The sequence below is a fragment of the Hylobates moloch genome, unplaced genomic scaffold (assembly GCF_009828535.3).
Source record: "Hylobates moloch isolate HMO894 unplaced genomic scaffold, HMol_V3 SCAFFOLD_3, whole genome shotgun sequence".
Classification (NCBI taxonomy): Eukaryota; Metazoa; Chordata; class Mammalia; order Primates; family Hylobatidae; genus Hylobates; species Hylobates moloch.
The window spans coordinates 82,922,448-82,948,433 of record NW_026652278.1 but is presented as its reverse complement, the minus strand read 5'-3'; the positions used below and the strand labels follow the sequence as shown (position 1 = coordinate 82,948,433).

Below are 25,986 nucleotides of genomic sequence, written 5' to 3'. Positions count from 1 at the left end.
GACACCATGGGAAAAAACAAAGAAGACACGGATGTGGCCTTAACAGAGGAAACCACAGGCAAATAGGGTAAGTGAGTGCTCCTTTTGAGGTGTGAACAGGGTGCTGTTGGATCCCAGGAAAAAGAGAAAATCGCAGTGGCCAGCAGAGCAACATCTCTGTCTGGACACAAAGGAGTTTGTTGGTCAGAAAAGCAGCCAGGGCATCTGGCACCTGGCAGGGTGTCTGGCACCTGGCATGCCAATGCCTGGAAGCATGAAATCACGCGGCAAGCTGGGATAGGTAAGTAAGGTCATTGCTGTGCGCAGGGCTGCGGCTGAGTAGAAGGAGAGTCAGGAGGTCTATGGAGAAACAAGGTGCTAATGTGTTCAGCCATTTGGTTTTCTGGATTTTGTGAAATCGGTTTTCTGTTTCACAAAGCGAGTTGCAGAAAGACAATAGGTGATTCTGTGAAATGGAAGTTGAGAGATGTGGAGGGAAGATCCAGGAGTTCTAGTGCTCATTTAATAGGTGTTCTAGGAGAAGGGAGCAGACAGAACAAAAAAAGGACAGATCAGACGAGAGAACACAATTTACCAGAGCTGCCAAAAGATGCTAGACCTTGGCTTCAAAGGAGGATCCGGTGAGTAATTGGCCCTTAAAAGAAAAGAAGTAGGTGAGCTCCACATTTATTTAGATCGACTTCTGAGGACCCATTCCCGTTTATACTGCATACAGGGCAAGAGAGTTTAAGCAGGATGTGACAATCTTACTGTGCTAGGAAGACAGAGGTTGGAGCTTGACGCTGTCATAGTGGCTAGAATTTAGGGGAACAATCCCAGAAAGGAAGCAACTTTCGATTGTGGAAGAGACCCCAACTCTGCTTCAAAATTCTCCTTAAATTGATGGCTGACTCCTAAACTTGGCATGCACAGAATGAAATGCCAAGGGGCTCAGTGGAAAACAACAGCTGGAAGGCTAAAAAGAGCTGAGCAGAGATTTCAGCAGCTGTCCTGCCATCGAGAGACAAAGTTTGAAGTTTAAATCCTGCCAAAGTATTAATAGAAGGACTTAGTGTGATGCTTAATTGTATGTACCAACTTGGCTGGGCCACAGTGCCCAGATAGTTGGTCGAACATTATTTTGGATGTGTCTGTGAGGGTGTTTGTGAATGAGATTTACATTTAAGTTGGTGGACTTTGAGTCAAGCAGATTGCCCTCCATAACTTGGGTGGGCCTCATCTAATTATTCGAAGGCACGGACAAAGCAAAGTCTGAGCAGGAGGGACTTTTGCAGCATGTGGCCTTCAGGCTGGAACTGCAACCTCAGCTCTTCCTGGGTCCCTAGCCTGCTGGCCCAAACTGCATGTTGTACTTGCCAGCTTCATAATTGTGTGAGCGAGTTCCTTAAAATAAACCTGTTTATATATGTATATACACACACACACACACACACACACACACACACATATATACACACACACACACACATCTTGTTGGTTCTGTTTCTCTGGAGAACCCTAATATACTTGGTAAGCACAGCTGGCTTCCCATGAAAACCAAGACTAGCGGTTGTGCTCTAGGACTAGAGACAGAACTGAAATAGACCCATCCAACACAGCCTAAAACCAGGATTCTCTAGAATCAAGGTAACTTACCAGTGATGTAACTTGCCAGACTAATGATTTGTGCCCAGGCCTTAATTTTAAAGGTGACTGAAAGACAACACAGAGAGCTCATGTCATTGAAGGAATAATTTATTACAGTACTTACATTTCGTAAGAGAAGGGGACATACCATGTCCCAAGAGGCCACAGGGAGGAAGCACCAGGTTTGGTCAAGAGGTAGAAAGAGCCAGAGAAAAGCATGGCCCAGAGCCTTTATTGAGCTTTCCATGGGAAAAGCAAGGCAGGAAAGGGGAAGCAACTTAGTACTGGCTAGTGTGGATAGGGTTGGTGGGCTCTGGTCTCCAGTTGTCTGAATGACTGGCCCTGGGTGATTTAGGGCAGGGGAAATACTGGCTTGGTGTGTGAGAGTTAGGTAAAGAAGGTGGTTGGGGCACACACTCAGGATTGATGAGAAAGTTTGGGATAAATTTTTTTTTTTTGGAGATGGAGTCTCACTCTGTCACCCAGGCTGCACCCAGGGTTCAAGTGATTCTCGTGCAGGTGCATGCCACCACTCCCAGCTACTTTTTGTATTTTTAGTAGAGATGGGGTTTTGCTATGTTGGCCAGGCAGGCCTAAAGTGATCCACCTGCCTTGGCCTCCCGAAGTGCTGGGATTAGAGGTGTGGGCCGCTGTGCCCAGCCAGGGATAAGATTTTTCGGGCACCTAGGGAAACTGGACTGCAGGGTAGATATATACAACAGTAGCTGTTAGTTTGGCCCTGTAATTAATGGATGCTTAGTAGACAAATACAGAATCTAAAAAAACATAGAACAACTAAGCATTAACACTCTTCAAAGGAAGATAACAGAATCCAGAGTTTCTATAATGCATCATCCACAATGTTTAAAGGAACAATACCAGGCAATCAAAGAAGCAGGAAAACATGACTCTTAACAAGAGAAAACAGACAGTAGAAGTAAACCCATGATAATCCAAATGTTGAAATTAGCAGTCAAGGACTTAAACAATTATTGTAAATATATATATATATTTTTTCAGGTGAAATGAACAGAAAGTTGGACAGAGGGGAATCCTTGGCAGGCAAATGGAAAGTATAAAAGAGTCACACAGAATTACTAGACTTTAAAAATGCCATATCTAGCCTAGGTCTTTGCACTTGCTGTTTCTGTTACCTGGAAAGCTTTTTCTCTAGATTCTCAAATGACAGATCACTCTCTCCACTCAATGTTCTTCCCCCACATTATTCTGCAGGGAGGCCTCCCCTGAGAACACTCCTTTAGTTATATATTCGCTTACCATGCTATATTTATCATGAGGGCACTTATTGCCACTGGCATTATGTTATGTATTTATGCTTATATCCATCTATTTTTTTTTCATCCTCCACAGTAATGCCAGCTTCTTTAGGACAAGGATTTTGTCTTTTTCACTGCCAGGACAGTGCTGGGCAGAGAGTAGGTGCTTAGTAAACATTTGTTGCTATTCCATTAAAAATATCCAAATAGTATAAGCAACTATAAAGAATATTTTTATAGAAATAATTTGAACATCTAGATAAAATGGGTTATTTTCTTCCCAAATTTAAATGACTATGTTTGCTCAAAAAGAAGTTGGGCCTGGGTGTAGTGGCTCATGCCTGTAATCCCGGCATTTTGGGAGGCCGAAGAGGGCAGGTGACCTGAGGTCAGGAGTTTGAGACCAACCTGGTCAACATGGTGAAACACTGCCTCTACTAAAAAGACAAAATCAGCCAGGCATGGTGGTGCCCACCTGTAATCCCAGCTACTTGGGAGGCTGAGGGAGGAGAATCACTTGAACCCCGGAGGCAGAGGTGGCAGAGAGCTGAGATTGCACCACTGCACTCCAGCCTGGGCAATAAGAGCAAAACTCCGTCTCAAAAAAAAAAAAAAAGAAAAAGAAAAGAAAAAGAAAAAAAGAGGTTAGGAAACTAGCTAAGATAATTACCATAGGGAGAAACGGAAAATAAAAGTTGCAGTAGTTACTGCCTAAATCTTCATCACTGAATTCCTATCAATTCACTGTCCTGCCAGCAGTCTAAAGCAATATCCTTTCCCACATGCTCACCAATGCTTTTTGCCTTTTAAATATTTTGCTATTTTTTTCCTAATTGACATCATTTCCAATGGTTTACTCAGTCTTTTATTGCGTGCCATTTCTAGTTTTTTTGTTACTGTAAAACACATGTAACAAAAATTCTTGTGTATATTCTTTTGGCACAGACACAAGAATTTTTCTAGGGGCAGATAGAATTTTTACTCCTAAAACTGCAGTTTGCATGTGGCATGCCCAGTGTGGAAGAAGTCTGAGCATTAGTGTTACTGGGGAGCCTGGTCTCCAGGGTTTCTGGAGCACTGACATTGGAACACAAGCACGTTTCTCCTTGGCCTCTTTGAGTTTACACCTCAGGTTTGGCTCTGATTATGCCAGGCTGCTCTTGGAGACAGAGAGGTCAGAGCTGCTTCTGCTGCTTCTGTGGGTGAACTTGGTTGAGAGAGCCCCCAGATAGGAGAGCAACATGGACAGAATGAACTGTGAGACCAGAAAGGCAAACAGGGTAGCAATGTGGTGAAAACAAGCTAAGATTAGAGATCAAAGCCAGCCCAATGTCTGAGTGAGGTGAAGGTGGGGACGCTGCGACCACAGCCATGGGCACAGGCATATGTTAGGCTCAGGGGTCCGTGGGTGTTGAGAGAGTCAGTGGGGGAGGGCGAGGGTGCATTCATTGCTCTTCTCTTTCTTGGGAGTAGCTCTCTTAGAGATGGCTTTTATCCCCACTACCTGGGTGAACAGATATGGAACCAGCCTTCAATCGGGATAGGAATCTCTAGGAGCAACAGCAGGCACTGAATCCGAAACTCTTAGCTCTCCATGGTGGCCATGGATCTACTACGGCTCAGCCCTGAGGAGTGAGCAAAGCTGTAGACAAACACATGCAGGGTTTTATGCCCCTGAACCCTAGGGCACTCCTCCTAAAAAAAAGCCCGAGGCCACTGACACTACTTCCTAGAGAAGGAGTTGGGCAGAAGAGCTGGTTGGCAGGAAGGGGATCTGCCTTCAGAAAGGGTTTCCACAAGTTCCAAGGGAGTGAAGCTTTGTAGAAAGAAAATAATGTCCAAAGAGTGATAGTTTGGGGAAGTTTTGCCTCTTAAAACCCTCAGTGTCCCTTCAAGGAAAGATGGATTCCAGCCAGGAAGGGCATGAGATGGTCTTAGGCAAGCTAAATGCATCTTTTTTCAGTGACTTTCTAAATGGGCATGGTAGTGAGTCACCCAACATTAGGGAAAAGATGGTAAAAAGGGGAGGAAGAGAAGAACAAAATCAGAGGGCGGTGACAGGAGGTGACTTTGACACCTGGAACCTGCAGGCGGGGGCAGGTCACATTCTCAGACATCACCTGGGGGCTGGAAGGGAGCCCCCCTTCCACTGCCCCATTCTGAGTGGGGAGTCTGTGCTGTCGTCTGAAAGCTGTGAGAGAGAACATCGCAAGGTTGTATTTGGGCCCAGGCCAGTTGAGAAAACTTGTGGGTGTACAGTAACTTCTAAACTTCAGCAATTGTCCACAGAACCAGTGAGGCATTCTGCCGCCCAAAAGGAAACATCTCCTCAATTAATGATAATTTACAATATGTGCTTAGCATTTGCCTGGCACAGTGTGAAATAACCACTGTAGAGCTGTGTTCACCTTTGCAGGATGGAGACATGGTAATACCAAGTCTGGGCTCACACTGGTTCTTTATGGGGCTCTGCCGCTTACAGGAATTGATGGATGGTGGTGGCTGGAAGAGCTGTGGGCTGGGGCAGGTGTCCTGAGCTGGGGAGGGCAGAGGGAGGCACTGGGAGGGCTCAGGTGGGAACGGATGAGGATCCTGCTTGCTGGGATGGAAAAAGCCTGCACTCTGTAGATGGATATGGGCCTTTGGCTCCGACGCCTGCTACACAACTCAGCAGCTCTATGACCTTTGAGCAAATTCACCTGGAAAATGGGGAAGAGGGGCTCAAAAATCATCTGCTCCGGGACTATCATACTTGATGACGTAATGAAATTACCACCCCATTTAGAAAGTCACTGAAAGGGAACGGTTTAGCCTGCCTGTGGCAAGTCATGTCCATCCTGGCTGGAATCCATGTATTCTTGAAGGCATGTGTGCTCTGCATCTGGTTGGTGGTAGGTAAATGCTGTTTTCTGTTCTACAACCATGGGGCTAAGAAGACAGTTCTGGGTGGGCCATCCCTCCCAGCAGCTGGAACAGCTAATTCAGGTCCCAAGTGTCTGAAGCCTCAGTCATACCCAACTTCCCCAAAAAGGGTTGGAATTCTTGGCCACACTCCCTGGGGCAGTCCCCACAGCCGGAGAGGCTGCCCTGGCCTCCCCCACAGACCCTCTCCAGCCAAGCCTGCCCCTAGGGTATCTCTTCCTGCAGCCAGGCCTGGAGCTTGCTTGCCCAGCTGGCTTTGATCAGGCTCACCCTGAGCCACATGTCACTGTCTTCATCTGTTATTGTTTATGTTTCCTTGCAAACAAATGTCACATCTTTCCCAGGAGCCTCTTCCCAGCCAGTTAGGTTGTAACCCCTTGTGGTCAATGGCAGGTTTCCACTCCTCAACCCAGCCCTTTTTCTGCACCCAGTGAACTGAATTCTCTGGGACCCAAAGGCTGATGTCCATTCAAGAGATCCAGGCTGAGAGACCTGTCCAGGGGACTGGCGTGGATCATCTTAGGACAGAGTGGCCAGGAGTCATGGGGCTTTGTAAAATCTTGCTTGTGGTCCCATATGTTTTTTCCAGCTTCATCAGCCTTTAAATAAAGCTGGAAGTAATTTATTGCTTATTTTCTTACACAATTATCATAGAAAAAGATTAACAAAAGGATGAGAATCTCTTTTTCGTACAAAGAAATATTGCTAAGGCTTGTCATGTAAAATTTCAGACTTTACATGTGTGTATATATGCATGCATGTTCTAGGTTTTATACAACTGGGATTATTTGGTATATGCTTGTAATCATAATATTGTGAACAGATTTTCCCATGTGCTTTATTCACTACATTGCATTCCACTGTTTAGTTGTTCCATAATTTACTTAACCTAGGAGTTCTCAAACTCTAGCAGGCACCAGAATCAATCCAGGGAAGGCTGATTGAAACACAGATTGCCAGGCCTCACTGCAGAGTTTCCCAACCGGCAGGTCTGCCCGGTGTGGGGCCTGGGAATTTGCATCTCTAACAAGTTTCCAGGTGAGGGTGATGCAAGCAAACCAACTTAGCCCAACCTCCACCTCAGGCACTTAGGTTGCCTCTGAGTTCACTCATCCATAAACAACGCTGTGTTGAACATGGGCTGATGAAAATGGGCTAACAAAGGCACAGTTTTAATTTATTAAGGGGTCAATTTCTAGAGGTAAGACTGTCAAGACAGATGGTACCATAGGTTTAAAGTTTTTGCTACCTGTTGCCAGAACATTAGTTTCAATTTATTTTTCCAACAGGGTACACCAGTTCTGGACCTCACGTTGATTTAATTCTTGTTTTTCTAATGAGAAGTGCCCACCACATCTAGCTAATGTCACTGAAAAAGCTAGGTTCCCACCCTTAGAGCTGTGTGAACCCAGGAAGCCCCCTCATCTGTTTGAGGCTCAGCTTCTTCATTTATTAAAGGAGAAAGAACACTGCTCTGCCTGCCTGTCTGGGCTATAGTGAGAATCATGAAATGATGATGGAGCACCCTTCCTAAATTGTGACTTGTAATCTGAAAGATCAAAATGAACACCGCTGTATCAACTAAGACAGACACCAAGGTTAAGGAAACAAAGTTACCGACAGGTTAGGGTTCAGGGCCTGGCTGGCATGAGTAGTCTCTATATTCCTATGGCTCCAAACTCCCTAACAATGGCGCTATCAGACCCCTCTCAAGTCTGATTTACAACCCAGTCACTACAACTCTGATTGGACAGAGGATGCCCTTACCAACATTCTTTCTTGATAAGCAATTGCAGACTTTAAGCCATTTTCAGCAGCTTACAGAGGCTGTGCACAAACTGTCTTTGTGTCATATCGTTCACCTTTTGTCATAAAAAGCCAAATTCTACTTCTTTTAATGCTAAAACCCTGCCCCAAAGTGAACATGGGATGTATGTGACATACATGTTTACCCACTGTGCATGCACTTGACTCTCCTCATAAATATGTACAGCTTTCCCCCCAAACCTGCTGCATACATAGGATACCAGCCTTGTGAGCTGTAAAACCCAAATCGCCCTTCCCCTCTGCGAAGAGAGAGCATCTTGGTACTTGCCAGAGACTGTCTCTTTACAGTTCACCAACTGCTATCACCAATAAGGATCTCCTTTTCACTATTTAGTGATCCTGGTGGTCTTTTGGACGACAGACTCATGTGCAGGTGGGAGGGTTCTGAGTATTTCCCCGACCAATTAATGTGCAGCCCATATGATGGAAACTGCTCTAGAAAGCTAGCATTATTGGGGAACAGGTTGCTTGAGGGTTTATATTCACAGCCACAACTGTTAGCTCAGGTCATCTCCTATGGGAACCCCCAGTAGTGTGATGGTAAATATTCAACCACTTGCTCCTGGCCAGGGAGGAGGAAGCCCCTGGTTTTAGCCTTTGCTTATTACCATGGTGTAAATACTTCCACCAAGCCCTCTAACAAGCTGCCACTGTGTCTTAAAATGTAGTAAAATAATTAGGAAGTGGAGCGTTTGAGTATTTATTACTTTCATGTTTAATATAATTTAATTATAAGTTTATACTATTTTTAATGTTGATAATGGCTGTGTTTAACAACTGGCTTGCAAAGTTCTTTAAAGATTTAACAACTGGTTCTCATTAGCCAGTACCAGCTGGCCCCAGCACACTACTAGATGCCCCTCTTGGCCATAATCTCATTAAAAATGCAAGTCACTATGCCATTCTTGTGGAGGAAAGGTTACACTGGTTATATTGACTTTCATTTTTTACATGTGACTGAGGGCTACACATTGGTAATCTGAGTTAGTTTGATTCCAAATGTTTGGCACTTATATTTTAAAATAGTCCCAGGCTTCCCCAGGATTGAACTTTGGGGTCCTGCTAAGACATCTGGTGCTCACACCACGCAGCCAAGCTCTCCAACACATATCTCCTGTGGAGACAGGCCTTGCAACGTGGGGGAAGCAGGCTTTGTTACCAGAAGCTCATCAATGAGGTCTTGAGAGATCAGTTTCCAGTTGCTGCTATTCTGCCTTTTAATTTTCTTAGTTTGGCTTTATTGTGATAGATTTAATTTGCTGTGGGTTGGGTGATGGAACCTACCGTGTTACTGCTCCTGGTCGCATCACTGCCATTTGTGGCCTGAAATTTCCGAAGAAGCCAACTTGAATATGTGAATTCATTGCGGTTCAGATAAGAGCCATTTACACCGCTTTCACTGAGGCAGGTAAATAATAGAAAAAAGTAAACTTTTGGCTTGTTTGGTGATATTTTACTGTAATGTAACATGACCTGTGAATTTGTGCTACATAAATAGCTTAATAAATGCTGTTTCCAATAAAGTAAGAATGCATTTGCTGAGTTATCTTCAAAACAGGAAATTGTTTCAAAAACATGAATCAAAATTTAAATATGCAGATGCTTGTAGTCTTATCTTGCAAAAAATAATTCATATTTTCTCCCTTCTCATCTTTGTCATATTTGTTAAATTCCTGAGACCCAGGGTGGATTTGGGACGGCTTCTGAGGAGAGCTGCCTTTCCCTTAGAAGGGAGCCCCAGCTGACTGCCTGTTTCACACCATGGCTGGCAGGTCCCTTTCTTCCCCGGATATGGATGGCCATGGTGCTTGCTGGTCAGGTGGAAGCCACACTGCTCAGCCATCTCTAGCCACTCCCTGTTGTGCTGTGGATGTGCCAGATCTCAGTTCTGCTCCACTAAAGTTATTGCCTCTGTGAGACAGTCATGTGAACATGCTGGCACTTGGAGCAGTGGAGGATTGTTTGAACCAGTCCTCCATGTTAGAGAAAAGCTCACAGGCCTAGGGTGTGGTGTGTGTGTGTATGTGTGTTTGTTTATGTGTGTTGGGGTGGGGAGGTGTGGTGAGGATGGCAGATGGGGTGTTGGAAACCAGTGCCCCAGCCAATGTCCAGCTAGTCTCACTGCACTGCAGGAGGCATGACTGAATGGACTGCTTCCCCTCTGGCTGCTAAGCCTTGGCCTGGGGCCTTTCTTGGGAAGTTTCCTGTGGGAATTTGATGTGGCCTGATTCAACCTTCCCAGAAGTTCTCCACCCTATGCATACTTTATTCCAGGAGGGCCAGGGATCCATTCAAGACTTTGGGTGCTGTGCGGGAGAAGGGACAGTTGCTGGCCTCCTCGGGACACTGGGGTCATCCATTAAACAACTGCATCATCTCTCTTCAGGACAGGCTGGGAAGAAGTATCTTCAGCCATGCCTTTGAAATAGCTATTCCAATTGTGGGGATTAAAATAAATCATCCCAGCTCTGCTCAGGAGTTATCTGTGAATGTATTTGCTGCTTTCCAGCCACAGACATCCATTAATCTTAGATGTGGGCTAAAAGGAGCATGGAATCAAGCACAGCACACTTTGACATCAAGGTGACTCACTCTCGGCCTCTGGGTCCTGGGGTCTCACCCTCACACACTTAGACATCAAAGTGACTCACTGTCGGCCTCTGAGTCCCCGAGTCTCACCCTCCGAGTCAGAGCTGTGGGCCATGCTGCAGGAAAGTTGGCTCAGTAGAAGACAGGAATGGCTCCTGAGGGCTGTGTCCAGCGTGGCCCGTGGCCAGCCCATTTTGGACATAGAGAGAGAGAAGACCCCTTTCCCTAGAGCTCCCACCGTGGCTCTCCAAGAACATACACAGGACGTGGCCAGTGTGGGCTCCTGCGTCACGTGCATGGCATCCAGCAAGGAGTCTTTCCTCTCAGCTGAAGCTGCCCTTCCAAGGAAGTGTGTGTTGGAAGAAGACGCTTCCGCATCCCACAACCTTGTTGAGCATTCACAGCCCTGCTGGGCCAGAGCTGAGCAAAATGCGGCAGGCTCCGGGCCAGGTGGGGCTCTGGGGCCTGGAGCACAGCATGCCACCACTGAGGACCCAGCCCCAGGGAACAGCCCCCTCCTGGCTCCCTGATGAGAGGGAAGGCCTTGGCTATTTGTGTGGGCACCCTGAGGTGAAGGCCAAAACCCGAGACAGCGCCAAACAAACCCGCCAAAGGAGCAGCCTGTTATTATGTCTAAAGAAAAACAAAAGCAAAACTCCCTTTCCTATTTGCTTGGGGGCGCTGAAGAAGAGTCCTTCGGATTACATTTCCCTGTAGCTGAGCCGAGCCTTCTGTGGTCCACTGACTCACTTCTTTTAAAATAGTTACAAGAAGCAACAGAAAATGAACCCAAAAGATAGTACTTCCCTACTCCACTTCTCAGTTTGTCTGATAGCTTTTGGCACTTTCTCTGCAGCCCAAGCACACGATGAGGTCATCCCTAAGCCCCGAGGACTGACCTTCGCTGGGAAAAATTCCCACTCTGAACACCACCAACTCCACTCCATGCAAACCTGCTGCGCAGCATCCGGGCAGCTTCCCACTTCTCCCCTGCCCTCGGGTGTTAAATCTGATAATAGGAGAACTTTGGGAGGGTGGCAAGGCACCTGCCCCCCTAGAGGGGCCCCACTTTCGGTGTGGAGAGAAGAGCAGGATCATTGCCCATTTGCAACACCTTTACACAGTGGCTCTCGCCACAGAAATGCCACGATTAAGACCGAAGCACCACCCCTTGGCCAAATGGACAGACTATTTCTGGACATGGACCCCAGAATGAATGATGTGATTCTCCCCACAGCCCAGATCGGGGTGCAAGCCAAGCTCTGGAATTAGAAGTGAAGAGAGACACGGCCTCTCCGCTTCCTGCTGTGGCTGTGGCCGCTTTGTTTCCTGTTAGCCTCCTCAGCTGGGAAAAACAGAGGCTGGGAAGAGTAGGTTTTGGAAGAAAAGTTAAGACTAGAAAATATTCCAGGCCTCTTGGATGAGGTTTAGGGCTCGCATGCAATGTGTGCAATGAGCTGGCCAGGCGTCAGAGCTCCAAGAAAGTGCTGCACTGGTCCTTTTGGGGGTTTGCACACCAGCCCTGCTGGCTGCAGCAGTGAGGCGCGGAGGTTCCTGGCAGGGCTGGAAAACCCACTAGAGAGCTGCAGGGGGATGGGTGGGAGCCCTGTGTGGGTGGTCTCAGCTGAGCATCTGCATGGAGCAAGCAGAGCGTCTGGGGCAGAAGCTCTTCCCATAGACAGAAGCAGCCCAGAGGCCAGGTGAGTGAGGAGGACAATCGCTCACCATCGGAGGGGCTTCACTCCAAACTAGCCCCAGGGAAGTAGCCCATAGGAAACATCAGAGCAACCTGGCCATGCAGCCCTGCCCCCAGGCCTGAGATGGAAGCCACTTCTCTCCCAGCTCTCCCACCCAAGGCTCATCAAACCCCTCTGAAGTGCCAAGCTGCCTATCTTTAAGGAGGGTTCACAGTGTATAATTTTTGAGAGGATTAGGAAGAACGTATATAGATTCTGGGGAAAGAAAGACCCGACTCAAGGGACTTTGGAAAACATTGTTTGGGCCCCAAATTGTAAAGCTTTTGTCTTTAAAAAAGCAACCGTATATAACCATTGCAATCTAGTAAGTTGTTTCGTATGGGGTGAGGATGGGAACCATCCTCCCAAGTTGTCCTGGGAAAACCACAGGGCTCACCTGGCCCCCAGATTTCCCTGACTGGGCCAGGAAGATGCACAGAGCACAGATGCTGGTTAACGAACTAGCTCACTAGAACATATTTAAGTATTACAAGGGAAAATCAAAGTCCATTGAATTACCATGGCCTGTAACAAATTGCCCCAGAAACTAGTGTGTAAAACACCTTTTCTTATGCTCACAGTTTCTGTGGGTGGGGAATTCCAGGACAGCTTGTCTCTGCCTTGTGATGTCTTGGACCCGAGCTGGAAGACTTGAAGTCTGGGAAGCAAAATTATCTGAAGGTAACTTCACTCACACATATGGTGGTTGAGTGAGACCTTTGCTGGGGCTGCTGCCTGGAACACATCTATGTGGCCTCTCCATGTGACCTAGGCTTCCTCACAACATAGTGGCTGAGTCCAAAGGAGAAGGGAGACAGAACCAGGAGGAAGTCACATCTTTTATGACCTGGCACTGACAGTCACAAAACATCACTCCTGTGCATTCTGTTGATTGAAGCAGTTACAAAATCCACCCCAGTTCAGGAAGAGGGACTCTGTCATGCTATCAGAAGAGCAGGTGGGTTGTGATATAGATTGGTTTGGCCATCTTTGGAAAATTCAGTCTCACACAGCCCCACCTAATCTTTCTCCTCTTTCTTGAGGACAACATTGTTTTCTCTTGGGTGTGATTGTTTTCAGATCTCCTTTGTGCCTTTTGATACATAGACAATATAGAATTTGGTCAGTGCTTTTGAGGGAGTGTGTTTAATTTTTACATAAGTGGGGTCATCTATCTATTCCTTGTATCTTGTGTTTTCATTTAACATGAATTCACTTATCAGTATGTATAGATCTCTTTCTTTTTTTTGTGGTATAGTATTCCACAGTTTGATTATGTTGTAGTTTCTTTATTTTGATGGATCTTAGGAAAGTCTCCTGTCTTTATTTCTATTGTACACAATGCTGCAATAAATATTTCTCTAGATGCTATTTTATGCACATAGCACATAATGTGGCTGTTCCCTAGGAAAGAGATGATAGTAAACTGTTTAGGAAGCACCTGCCCATTTTTAACTTTAATGGGTACCACCAAACTTTTTGAGAAAGGTAAGGTACACTGTTCCAACAGAGAGTAAAAGTGTTCATTTCCTTACATCCTCACCAGCACTGGGTATTGTCCGTCTTTTTAACTCTTACCTATCTCATGGGTGAAAAATGCTATACTGTATACTACACATTTTTAAGTTGTAGCTCCCTTATTACAGTAGGACTCAACATCTTCTCATATGTTTATCATCTCTCTGCATTTCTTCCCCTGGAAACTGCTTGCTCGTTTGCTTTTTTTTCCAGTTCCACTGAAAAGCAGAGGAATGCAAATTAAAACAGTGAGTTTTTTTAAAGCAGTGAAATTAGAAAAGATGACAAAGTTTCTCAATGCTTGTGAAGATTAATATTGTTTAAGTTGAGAAAAACCACCTTGTAATTACAAATGTTAACATATTTTCTTTCTACACATTTTTTATTAAAGCATAAGCTCTGAACCATTATGAAAATATTCTTAATTGTTTTACATGAAGTGAGACCAAAGTTGATTCAAAAAAATAGCGAATATAATTTTTCAGCATAATTTGTTGGCTGAGTCTCCTTTCCTCCCAGACTTGCTGTTTACTTTGCCACTTAACAATTCTCCATGGTGTCATCTGTCTCTGAACCGCCTTCCATCCCCCAGTGACCCACTTATTTTCTGTGCTGGCCGCCCCCTCTTGTTTTTGTAAGGCAAGTCTTTGTATTTATTTGTTAAAAAAGGGTGCACTTATACTATTTCCTCTTTTAGCCAGGGGACATAGTCTTCTGTTTAGGTCAGTTGTGACTTTCATGGCTCAGTAGAGCACTGTGGTGTCTTCCTCCACACAGTGGCCTCACATTCTAGAGAGGAGGATATTCCTCGGTGCTGGGTATGTGGGGGATGTTGATATTGCTTGTGGAATATTGGGATTATTTTCAATCCATCACCTATTTGAACTGTTTAGTATTTGGGATTCAAAGGAATAGAGTTGATGAGACTGACCAAGGGTGGGAAGAGATTAGCCACAGAGGGAAGTGGTAAGAAGTTTGTTGGAGGAAATGAGTGAAGTGCCAGGGTGTCGCAGAGCAGAGAGATGGCAGGTGAACATTTTATCAGGCTGATTGAGGCTGAAGCATGGTTTGTGCAAATGGAGAAGGAAGAGGCAACTCTCAGAGTCCTAGTGGGAGAGAACCAGCCACCTTGGAACTGCAGAGATCCAGGGAGCACAGAGGAGGCAGCTCCCAGAGGGAGTAACGCCTTTTTGAGCCCAACGTGTTCATCAGCTATTTACCCATTATTTCCCGAGTGCTTGTTAATATGTACAACATTGATCTAGACACTAGAGATATAATGAAGTGGAAGGAACGAAGGAAGTCCCTACCCACCTAAGCTTACATCTAAGGAGAAGACAGATACAGGAAAACCCATGAGATACTCACACAGACATTATATACAGCCTAGGGTGGTAAATGCTATCATGGAAAAATAAAGCAGGATAAGGTGACAGAGAGCTGTGGGGCCAAAGAAAGCTCTTTTCCTGGGGGTGCCAGGCAGGCTCCTCTGACCAGGTGATGTTTCAGAGGAGACCGGAAGGAGAGGGAGCCACATAGGAACCTAGCGGAAAGCCTGGAACAGGCACAAGGAAGAGCAAGTGCGAGAGCCCAGAGCCCGTGAGGGGAGGATGCTGGGCGTGTCCGGGAGCAGCGAAGTGTCTGGAGTCACAGGAACTGAGCAAGGGAGTGAGTAGAGGAGAGGGGAGGGGTGGGGTGGGGTGGGGTTGTGGAGGGCTGAGGAGCCTAAACAGGGTCAGTGTGGGGACTTGAGATAGGGGAGAGAAGGAGAGATTTTCCACATTGGGGAGCAGGGTCATTTTATGTTGGCTGATGACTGTATGTATGTGAGCCTATGTATGGTTAGTTAATCTGGCATGAGTTTGTGTGCATGTATGTGTGTGTGGTTAAGTAAATATGTGTGTGAATTTGTATGTGTGAGCATGTTATATGTCTATGTGAACACACATACATATGTTTATGTTACTGTGTGTGCCACATGTGTTCCAGTGTATATGTGTGTCTGAGTGATCATGTGTGTGTTTCTTTGTGTGTGAGTGACATATTAGGGACATGTGTCCCCTTCAAATCTCATGTTGAAATTTGATATCCAATGTGAGAGGTGGGCCTAGAGGGGGGTGTTTGGGTCACGGAGACAAATCCCTCATGAAGGGCTCAGTGCCACCCTCGTGGTAATGAGTTCTCACTCTTAGTTCTGTGAGAACTGAGTGTTGAAAAGAGCCTGTCACTTCCTCCACTCTCTCTTCCTTCCTCTCTTACCCATGTTATCTAAACACACCTGCTCCCCTTCCCCACCTGCTGAGAATGGAAGCTTCCTAAGGCCCTCACCAGAAGCAGATGCTGGGCTTCATGTATAGGCTACAGAAACATAGCCCAATACACTTCTTTCTTTTATAAATCACCCAGCCTCAGGTATCCCTTTGTAAGCCACACAGGTGGACAAAGACAGCGATTCCATGCATGCTTAAGTGTGTACAAGTGTCTCTGTGTTTATGTGTTTGTGTTTTTATGTGTGTCTAAGGAGTTAAGAGTATGTGTGTTTTGTGTTTGTGTGTGTCCATGACAATACACAAGACAGAAAAGGAGGTCCCATGGGGAAATGAGAACATGTTGGGAAGCCTCTCCTGATATCCAGGCTCAGCCTCTGCCCTCGCCATGGGTCACAGAACAGACCAGTGCCATCGATGAGGTCACACAGTAGAGCTAGGATCTTAGCGACCATGGGGAGCTCAGTGTCCACTCTGGCTGGGGCCAGCTGGAGGGCTTCAGTACAGCTCCAGCCAACTCTCACTGAACAGCTGGAGCACCGAGACCCTGGGCACTCATTTCAAATCATGAAACGCCACTTCACGGACCACAGGGGAGAACAGTCACCAACCGATGGGACCACCCTCAGCTTGAGCAGCCCTGAGTCCACCGAGGAAAGTGTGGAAGTGTTCTGGCCAGGTAGGTCAAAAGAAAGGCCTGGAAGGTCAGCCAGCTGTGCTCCCTGGGAAGGAAGCCCTGATGGGAAGAGACAGTGCCAGGTTGCCTCCTGATACTGTTACCAAATGGTTGTGTTGACCATAAACATAGATGTGGAAGGAAAGGAAATTGATATTTATGGGACACTTGGTATGACTGAGGCTGTTATGAGTATATAAGGTGTTTTTAGGGGATATGAGGATGAAAATGTAAAATGTTTATAATTATGTATTTATTTTAATGTGTATTTGAGAAAACAACATGTCAATCCTGTGATTTCAGTAGTGAAATAAAAAATTCCTTTATAACAAAATGATGAAAGTTAATATAGAACATCAATTTGAAGACCACTGGTACGTGTCTGTGGGCAGCACCTAAGTGTCACACCAGCTCTGGGGGCCCAATGGCTCCACCTCTCATTCAAACTCCGTGCCTCTGTTTCCTACTCTGTTGAATGGGAATCCTAACAATATAATTTCTTAGGGTTGTTTTGAATATTAAAGGAGCTAACACTTGGCAAGCACTTCCACAGCAAGAGGGGCACAGTAAGTGTTGAAGGAGGTAGTGAGATGCCCCCCTCGGGAAGGTGAAGACAGGTCACAAATGTTGAAGAGGACAGTGGGTCTGGGTGGCTTGGCCAAGGCACTTTGTGTGTGTTGTTTTTTAAATGGGCTTTACTGAGGTGTCTTTTATGCACACAGACTTCAGCAATTTTAAATGCACAATTTAAAGAAGTTTGACACATGTACATTTGTGGAACCACCAACACAATCATGATAAAGAAGATTTTCAGAACCCCTAAAAGTTCCCTTGTGCCTTATTATGGCCAATCTCCCCTCACCCCATCCCCAGCTCTGGGCAACCACTGAGCTGTTCTCTGTTCCTAAAAGTTTGCCTTTTCTAGAATGTCATCTGAATAAAATCATATACTACATGGATTCTTTTTTACTTTTTGTTCACATTCTCTTATGACTACATGGCCTTTTTAATTGGCTTCTTTTATGTAGCATAATGCATTCAGGATTCATCCGTACTGTTGCACGTCTCAGTGGTTCATGGATTTAACAGGTTGCATCATATGGATGCACCTCAGTCTGCTTACCTGTTCCCCAGTTGATGGTCTTTTGCTTGGTGATTACTCTAATACATTATTTGATCCTTATCATCATATCCCTAATGTGTATATAACTCTCTTACTCGCCATTTAATGGTCTTTCTCAGTAGAGTCAAGGATTTGGTGATTGCATTCATACATTATTCAATCATTACCACACCCTATGAAGTAGGCATTATCACCATCTTCATGTTTTCAGGAAATGGGCAGAGGGGGCGGTGTTTGCCCAAGAGCTCCCAGAGCCTGTACCCTTTCAGAGTCTGCAGCTCCTGAAGGTAGATGTGGCATTGATCCCTTGGGGGGCACTGATGACAATGTCCTTCTGCTTCTCAGGGACTATACAGACAGAAGTGTCCTCCCCACGGCCGGGGCCTGCCATTTCCCGGGAGGAGGCCCTCTACTTCACTTCCACGGCCCGGGGGATGCTGGGCTGGAGCAGCTCCCCATCCTCAGAGTCCTCCCAGTACCAGTCCTACTCCCAATACCAGTCGTGCTGCTCCTGCATGCGCGATGAGGACAACGCTGCTCCGCAGAGTGTGTGTGCCTTCTACACGCACGTGCAGACCGTGCGGGGTGTGGCGGTGGCCTGGGAGACCGAGGCCGGCTTCGAGCCAGTCAGCAGGAAGCCCCGCATCCATGAAGCCCAGTTCATCAAGAGGCAGAGGCGGAACGGCTCCTCCTTCGAGATGGCTTCCAACACCGATCTGCGCTGGGACCTGGAAGCCTGCAAGAGCAACTGCAGCCCCGAGCCCGAGGACACAGAGCTGCTGGAGTGCTGCCTGCAGGAGCTGCGGGCGCCACCGGACTGGCTGGTCACCACCAACTACGGGCTGCGCTGCGTGGCCTGCTGCCGGGTCTTCCCCTCCCTGGACGCTCTGCTGGAGCACGCCCAGCATGGCATCCGGGAGGGCTTCAGCTGTCAGATCTTTTTTGAGGAGATGCTGGAGAGAAGGCGGGCTCAGGGCCAAGCACATGACCAACAGCTGGAGGAGGAGCAGAGTCCTTCAGACAACAGCGAATGTTCCCGGCCCCAGGGTGAGGTGCTCTCAGCACAGCAGCAGGAGAAGCAGTGAGCCAGAGAGGAGATACTCAACCCTGCCCTCACCTCCAGTGCCTGGGACTGCTCCTTCCCCAGCCCGCAGTATCAGAGCCACTAGGGCAGGGAGAGAGGACCAGGGTCAGGGGGAAGGAAAGGCATGGAGTGTAGAGCAGCGAGGGCCGGGAGACTGGAAGGAGCCCCCTTCCTGCCCTAGGCACAGCATCTCCACCAGAGTCCATTTCAAAACCCAAACCCAAACAAGAGGACTTTGAGTGTTTCTGATGGCAGGCACAACATCTGAAACCCACAAACGCATGGCCAGAGGGATTTCTATTTTTGCTGGTGGAGAAGGCAGGTCCACACTTGCTAAGTAGATGCGGGTCACAGGACAGCCAACAGCAAATTACTCTTCAGCCCTATTTTTTTCACTATTATGAATCTGTCATATGCCCTAGTTCTATGTCTTATGTTATTGGGATTAAACTTGAATAACACAAAATTGAATGCAGTGACTGATTGAGTGAACCATGCTGTCGTATTGGACACATGGGAAGTTGCCATTTCCATAGGTTACAAACTAGCACAAACACCTGGAGACAGGCAGCTTCTCAAGGCAGAGCAGGAGGCTGGGGATGTCCTTCCGACCTATGAGTTCATCTATATCAACAATACATTTTTAAGTGTTGCCACGAAATTCATCTTCACCCTTCTCCCTGTCTCAGGGGGCTGTGTTCATTCAAGAAAAATTAATCGTGGACCACTGTGTGTTTGACATGCTGATGCAAGATATACTCCAGCCTCTGTTGCTTCCAGTTAGAATGGGCAATTGCAAGGCAAGGGGATGAATGCCGTCAAGGAGGTTTGGGGAGCCTAGATGAGGGGCCCCAAGTTCAAGCTGTTTGATCAGGATAAAGAACTTTCCAAAAAAGATGATGCTCCCAGGGGCTTAAAGGAAAGGCTAGACCAGGGTTCTTCAACCAGCACTGTTGACCCTGCATGCTAATTATGTGCTGCGGGGGCTGTCCTGTCTGCTGCAAGATGTTTACTGGCATCCCTGGCCTCTACCCATCTGATGCCAGCAGCATCCCCTGCCCCACCGTTGTGAAAATCACAAATGTCTTCAGACATTAACAGATGTTCCCTAGGGACAAAATCACCCCTGGTTGAGAACCACTGAGCTAGACAAGAACAAGGCTATGAGGAGAAGAAACAGACATGATACATTTGGGGAATTGCTAGCCACTTGATCTGGCTGGAATGCTGGGGGTATTTGTATCTCGTATAGTTTATAAAGATGTGTCAGGCACTGAAGTGGACATGGGGAATAAGTGAACAAAGGGAAAAAGGCAAACATAGATGCTGCTCTGTGGAGCTTATAGCCTGAGGGTGTGCATGTAACGTAATTATGAAAGTTCCCATTTCATGACCTAAAGGGTCCTGTGTGGCCGGGCCTTTACTACTTTCTCCACACCATGTCTTAGCATTCTGTGCCTCACTCACCGTGCTCCAACCACATGGGCCCCTTTCTTTCCTTAAAGGATTCAAGCGTTCGTGCTTCAGGGCCTTTGCCCTTGCTGTCTTCCCCAAGTAGAACGCACCCTTGTCTGTCTCTCTTCTGGCTGTCCCCTTTCTCATCTTTGAGGTTGCAGCTTAAATATCTCTTTTTCAGAGGGTCCTTTCCCAATCACGCTGCCTTAGCATATGCCTTATTCTAAGTGTGGATGGTTTTAAGAAGTGACATGATCAGATTTATATTTTAAAAAGCTCACTCCATAGCGTGTGGGATATGGATTGGGATAGTAGCAAAAGAAGAAAATGAGAAGTGGAGAGATCAATTAGGAGGCTGTTGAGGAAGTCCAGGCCAGGAATGGTGGTGACTTGGACCAGGCTATCCCAAGCCAAGAAGGAGAAGAATGGATGCCTTCAGGACTTATTTGGGGAATCGAATCCAAAGGCCTTGGGGAAGGCTGCAGGTGGGGGTAGAAGAAAGGGGTTTGTCATGGTGGATTCCCAAGTTCCTAGGAGGAGCAAGTGTGGGTGGCTGTGCATTAACTGATATGGGGAAATTTGGAGGGTGATTTCCATATGAGTGTGTGTGTGAGAGTGTTTATGTGTGAGCATGCATGTCTGTGTTGAACGTGCATATCAGCATGTTTCTGCATGTAGACATACAAGCATAAGTGCTGGGAGGCAGGTGACAGAGGTGAGTTGAGACATGGTCAGTTCTAAATGCTAATGGCACATTTGAGCAGAGATGTTGAGTGGGAAGTTCATGTTATTTAGAAGATAAGTCTAGATTGGAAATGTAAATGAGAAAGTTAACTGCAAATAAATGGTACCATATTGAAAAAGCACAACAGTGGATGGATGACACTAACTAGGGTGCTGGGGTAGAGTTAGGGTGAGCCCTGTGAAGTAGGGAGGAATGGAGTGAGGAGCATTTCTTAGGAATTTTCTTCAAACTCAACAAAAATAAGAAAAGATAATTTTCAGGAGTGGTGAGCAGTGTTGAATGCTAAGGAGAGTTGGAGTGAGCTGAGGACACAGCGCATTTCATTTGATGCACGAGGTTGCTGACAGTTCTGAGGAGAGCAGTCTCAGCAGCTGAGAAGGGCAGAGGTCAGACAGGCACTGTTCAGCAGCAGACACGAAACAAACTGCTGGAGGTAAGCATTGGACATCTCTGCAGGCAACTCTGATTAGAAAGGAAAGCAACAATGGCTGTAGCTGGATAAAGATGGCGGAGAGACCAAGTTTATGCCGATGGAAATGATCCAATAGAAAGGAAGAGACAGATAAGGTGGAATAATGGGGAAATCTAAGGAGAGGAGCCAAGCAGGAGAGAGGGAGCTGAGCTGACATGGAGAAACCGGCCTAGGGCGGCTCCGAGCTCCTTGTTGCGTGCAGATGGGCAGTTAGTCACATAGGGCTTTGGGGTCAAAATTAGGGAACTTGACCATCCATCCTGAAAACTACAAGGAGCTCTGGAGAAATCTGAAGTCAGATTTGCGTTTGTGAAGATCACTCTGGTGAAAAGGGTCAAGAGGGGATGAGAGCCAGCATCATTGGTGACAAGGGGTTCAGCTAAAGTGTGGGTGGCAGGGTGAATTCAGGGGAAATTTAGAAGATTGAACTATAAAGTGTGGCCAGTGTGTGATGAGGATGGTGAGAGGAAGGAATCCAGAATGACTGCTAGGGTTTTTTTCTGGGTGGCAAAATGTCAGAGCCATTTGCAGACAATGGAGAAGGAGAAGGTTTGCTTGGGACGCTGATAAACCCACCTTTGAACAAGCTGAGCTTGAGACAGAAATATTCAGAAGGGGGCTGGTCATAAGGGTGTGGAGCTCAGAAGAGTGGTCGTCTGCCTGTGTGTGGTGAGCTGTGGCCATGGTGCTTTCCATGGGCTTCATGTGGGATGCATTCCTTCTGCTGGTGCAAGTGCAGCAGGAAGTCATGAGGTCATCTTAGAAAGGGCATCAGCGGTGGGAATGATATCTTAACAGCCTTTTAAAGGTGCAGCAGAGGCCACAAACCTTTTGAATTTGGTGTGAAAGGAGCTTGAGGATCAGCAGGAAGTAAAAACAGCCCCAGTTTTATGAAACTCTTCTCGGAAGAGCTATCTGGTGTTTGGGGGGCTTCATAGGCAGGTAAAGTCCAAGGGACACTGTAAGGGAAGGAGAGGCTCCTGAGCCAGAAATAGTGACTACTAACGAGGAGAATAGTTTTATTTTTAAAAAATCAATATGGGAGGGAATTGAAATGAGGCATAATATCTAAGCTCTGAAATTTCAGCCTTTAAGAGACAAGTGTTTTTAAGTGCTAAATTCTGTATTCTAAGGGCAAAGCATCGTTTTAAACACTTTATGAATACTAAATCATATAGTGTTCTCCACAGTCCAATGAGGTGGATCCGACTATTGTCCGTGTTTTGTTGGTGAGTAAGCAAAGACCATACAAAGTTCATATGGCTGGTGTACACCAGCTTGGCTCCAAGCCTATGTTCTAATCGTCACACGGAGATGCAAACTTCAGTGTAAAGACAGATGCAAGGTATTTAGGAAAGCAAATATATCAACTGCACAGGCTGCATTTTCTTTAGATTAAGTAGCAGCAGCTGCAGATGAAGGGAAACATGATGAGTCTTCAGGAAAAATGAAAGACGACAGCAACCTCGGGTAAGCAAACTATTAATGTAAAGGATAACTTCAGCTGACATGAATGGGGAAGAAGAGAATAACATTATTCTTAAGGTTGTGACTTGTTCTTTAATTATAACTGAAACTCAACTGAGTTAAACATTTGTTTGTGGTTTAGACACATAATTTTGCAGATACCTGGGACCTCACAGACAATAGTAAGGGAACTCCTTCCAGAGGTGTCAGGGGACCTCAAACATTTTAAATTATGAACCACTTTAAACCCTTTCTTTTCCAAAACCATAGAAGATGGAGCTCATGTTGTAAAACCTACATAAACCTCATAACAAAGCCTGAAAAAGATGGCACTAAAAAAGTAGGCAATATGTCGATCTCACTTATTAACACAATATAATAGCTAATCTAGTTTAACAGACTACAAAAACAATAATTCACCATGACTGGCCTGGCATGGTGGACTCACGCCTGTAATCCCAGCACTTTGGGAGGCCAAGGCAGGTGGATCGCTTGAGCCTAGCGGTTTGAGACAAGCCTGGGCAAAATGGCAAAACCCCATCTCTACAAAAAACAAAAAATGCAAAAATTAGCCAGGTATGGTGGTGCGCATCTGTAGTCCCAGCTACTTAGGAAACTGAGGTGGAAGATGACTTGAGCCTCAGAGATTGAGGCTGCAGTGAGCCATGATTGTGCCACTGCACTCCTATAGCCTAGGCAACAGAGTGAGACTCTGTCTCAAAAATAAAGAGTATTTCATCATAACTCAATTTGGGTCATCTCTTGACTAAAGATAGTTAAAAATTATTAATTCTAACAATGCTTCGTAGTGAAAGAAAATTCTTATGATTATCTCAGTAGATATTAAAAACAATCAGAAATAAACCAATGCACTTATAGTCAGTTGATTTTTCAAGAGTGCCAAGATAATTTAATGGGGGAAAGAATAATCTTTTCAGCAAATTGTGCTGGGACAACTGGATATCTGTATGCAAAAAGGTGACGTTGGATCCCTACCTCACAATATATACAAAAAAACCCCCTAAAAATCAAAAAGACCTAACTGTAGTAGTCAAAACTATAAAACTCTTAGAGAAAACATAGGTGTAAATTCTGAGAATTGAAAACATATGTCCACATAAAAACTTGTACATGAGTATTCACAGCAACATTATTCATAATACACATAATTTGCCAAATACAGAGAGTAAAAACAACCTACATGTTTATCAGATAATGAAAGAATAAACAAAATATAGTATTTCCATACAATGGAATATAATTCAGCCATAAAATGAAGAACTGATCCCATGTTATATACGGATGAACCTTGAAAACCTGTGAAGTGAAAGAAGCCAGACACAAAAGGCAACATAACGTATAATTTCATGTCAATGAAATATTCAAATAGGCAAATTTATAGAGACAGAAAGCAGATTAGTGGTTGCCTGGGATTCTGGGGAAAGGGAGGAATGGGAGTGACTGCTAACAGGTATGGGATTTCTTCTTAGGGTGATGAAAACATTCTAGAATTAGTGGCAATGGTTACACAACTTTGTGAATATGCCATAAACCACTGAATTGTAGTATGTGAATTGTATCTCAATTTAAAAGACATATAATAAGTATAACAATCATTCGTGTAATAAGTTCCTTAGAAACTAAGAATAAGATTTTTTTCAGATAACATAGAATATCTCGAACAAAAGAGCAAAATATCTACATGTACTTCCATTAAAATCAGATAAAAAATGTCATGTATTACAATTTTTATTTGACATTGTTCTAGAAGTTACAACCAATGCATAAGATATGAAACAGAAATGTTGTATACAATAGACAGAAAATAATTTTCAGAAAAAGATAATATACTTTGAAAGTGCAAATGAATTAATTAAAATTATGGAAAAAATAATCAAAGGATCGATATATAAGGTGGATTTCAAGAACCTCCTTTTATATTAGACATGACTAATTAGGAAACAACATGGAAAATATTCCATCCACTAGATAAATAGCTATTAAAGGAAATATTGCAAGAGTGATGAAATATCTAAGTGATTATTTTTAGTTGGTAATTGTTGATTTTATTTCTTCTGTTGTTTTTATTACTTTATATTTTCTATATTGATCAAGTATAGCTTTTAGAATAAAAAGGCAATACAACATTTAATCAAGCATTACTTTGTGTGCACCTATACTCTTAGCTACTGGGGAGGCTGAGGTGGGAGGATGGCTAGTACCAAAGAGGTAGAGGCTGCAGTGAGCTGTGATTGCAGCACTGCACTCCAGCCTGGGTGACAGAGCAAGACCTTCTCTCTAAAAAAAACAAACAAAATATTACCTTAGTAAGAAGTGACTTTGGGGACCTCCTCAGTTCACACTTGTAGTCTGCAAGCCATATTGTGAGAACCCCAGCTCTTAACTTCTTAATCCTTAGTTTTTGAGAATTAAATTAGCTTTAATTTTAAGAGCACTTTATAATAGATGATGGCCCAGCCAACTCAAGGCAATTAAATTACACCATTCTTTTTGAGATGTGTCCTCATTGTTTACCAAGGGTGAAAGCTATGAGAGGAAGATCTTGAGAGAGAACCAGGGTGGGAACTCAGTTGACAGAGGGTAAAGATGATAGTCTGGGGACAGAAACAAGATGGCGTCAACAGGACCATACAAGAAGAAGTGGAAGTTGAAGAGGATGAAGGAAAGATGAAGTTCAATAAGGCAGATAGAGGTGGGAAGAGAGAAGTGGCAGATGTTAAGAATAACATGTAATGCTTTGACCTGAAATGTGACATCACAATGGGGTCCTGGAAGGGGGATTGTGGGGAAAACGAGGGTCATGTCAAAGATGGTGGAGTCCTGACAGACCTTTCATGAGAGTTTCTGTGGTACTCAATAATGGGTTCAATTGTGTCTTCCCAAAATTCATATGTTGAGGGCTGGGCACGGTGGCTCATGCCTGTAATCCCAGCACTCTGGGAGGCCAAGGTGGGCGGATCACTTGAGGTCAGGAGTTCGAGACTAGTCTGGCCAACATGGTGAAACCCCATCTCTACTAAAAATACAAAAATTAGCTGGGCATGGTGGTAGGTGCCTGTAGTCCCAGCTACTTGGGAGGCTGAGGTGGGAGAATCACTTGAACCCAGGAGGCGGAGGTTGTAGTGAGCTGAGATCATGCCACTGCACTCCAGCCTGGGTGACAGAGCAAGACACTGTCTCA

At 45.3% G+C, this 25,986-nt stretch overlaps 1 protein-coding gene and 1 long non-coding RNA gene across 8 annotated transcripts in view; one reads left to right on the top strand and one right to left on the bottom strand.

The window, feature by feature from the left end:
• Nucleotides 1-1,650: 1,650 nt before the first annotated feature.
• LOC116460864 (uncharacterized) lies at nucleotides 1,651-25,233 on the bottom strand. The gene is made up of 4 exons (XR_004245940.2): nucleotides 25,108-25,233; nucleotides 13,556-13,713; nucleotides 8,937-9,051; nucleotides 1,651-1,692 (listed from the first exon to the last, which is right to left on the bottom strand). It is a non-coding gene; the product is annotated as an uncharacterized LOC116460864 (long non-coding RNA).
• The window catches only part of LOC116480820 (V-set and transmembrane domain-containing protein 4), a 116,324-nt gene continuing 106,564 nt past the window's right edge, over nucleotides 16,227-25,986 (top strand). For 5 of the 7 annotated variants that reach the window (XR_009212847.1, XR_009212848.1, XM_058436482.1 and 2 more), the window contains exon 1: nucleotides 16,275-16,441. Coding sequence is in view for 4 of the 7 variants with exons in the window: in XM_058436482.1 (XP_058292465.1) it covers nucleotides 16,330-16,441 (112 nt within the window). In the remaining 3 variants the exon portion in view is untranslated. Of the gene's footprint in view, nucleotides 16,442-17,906; nucleotides 19,112-25,986 lie in introns of those variants that run through there. The other 2 variants (XM_032142130.2, XM_058436485.1) reach the window with 2 other exon arrangements.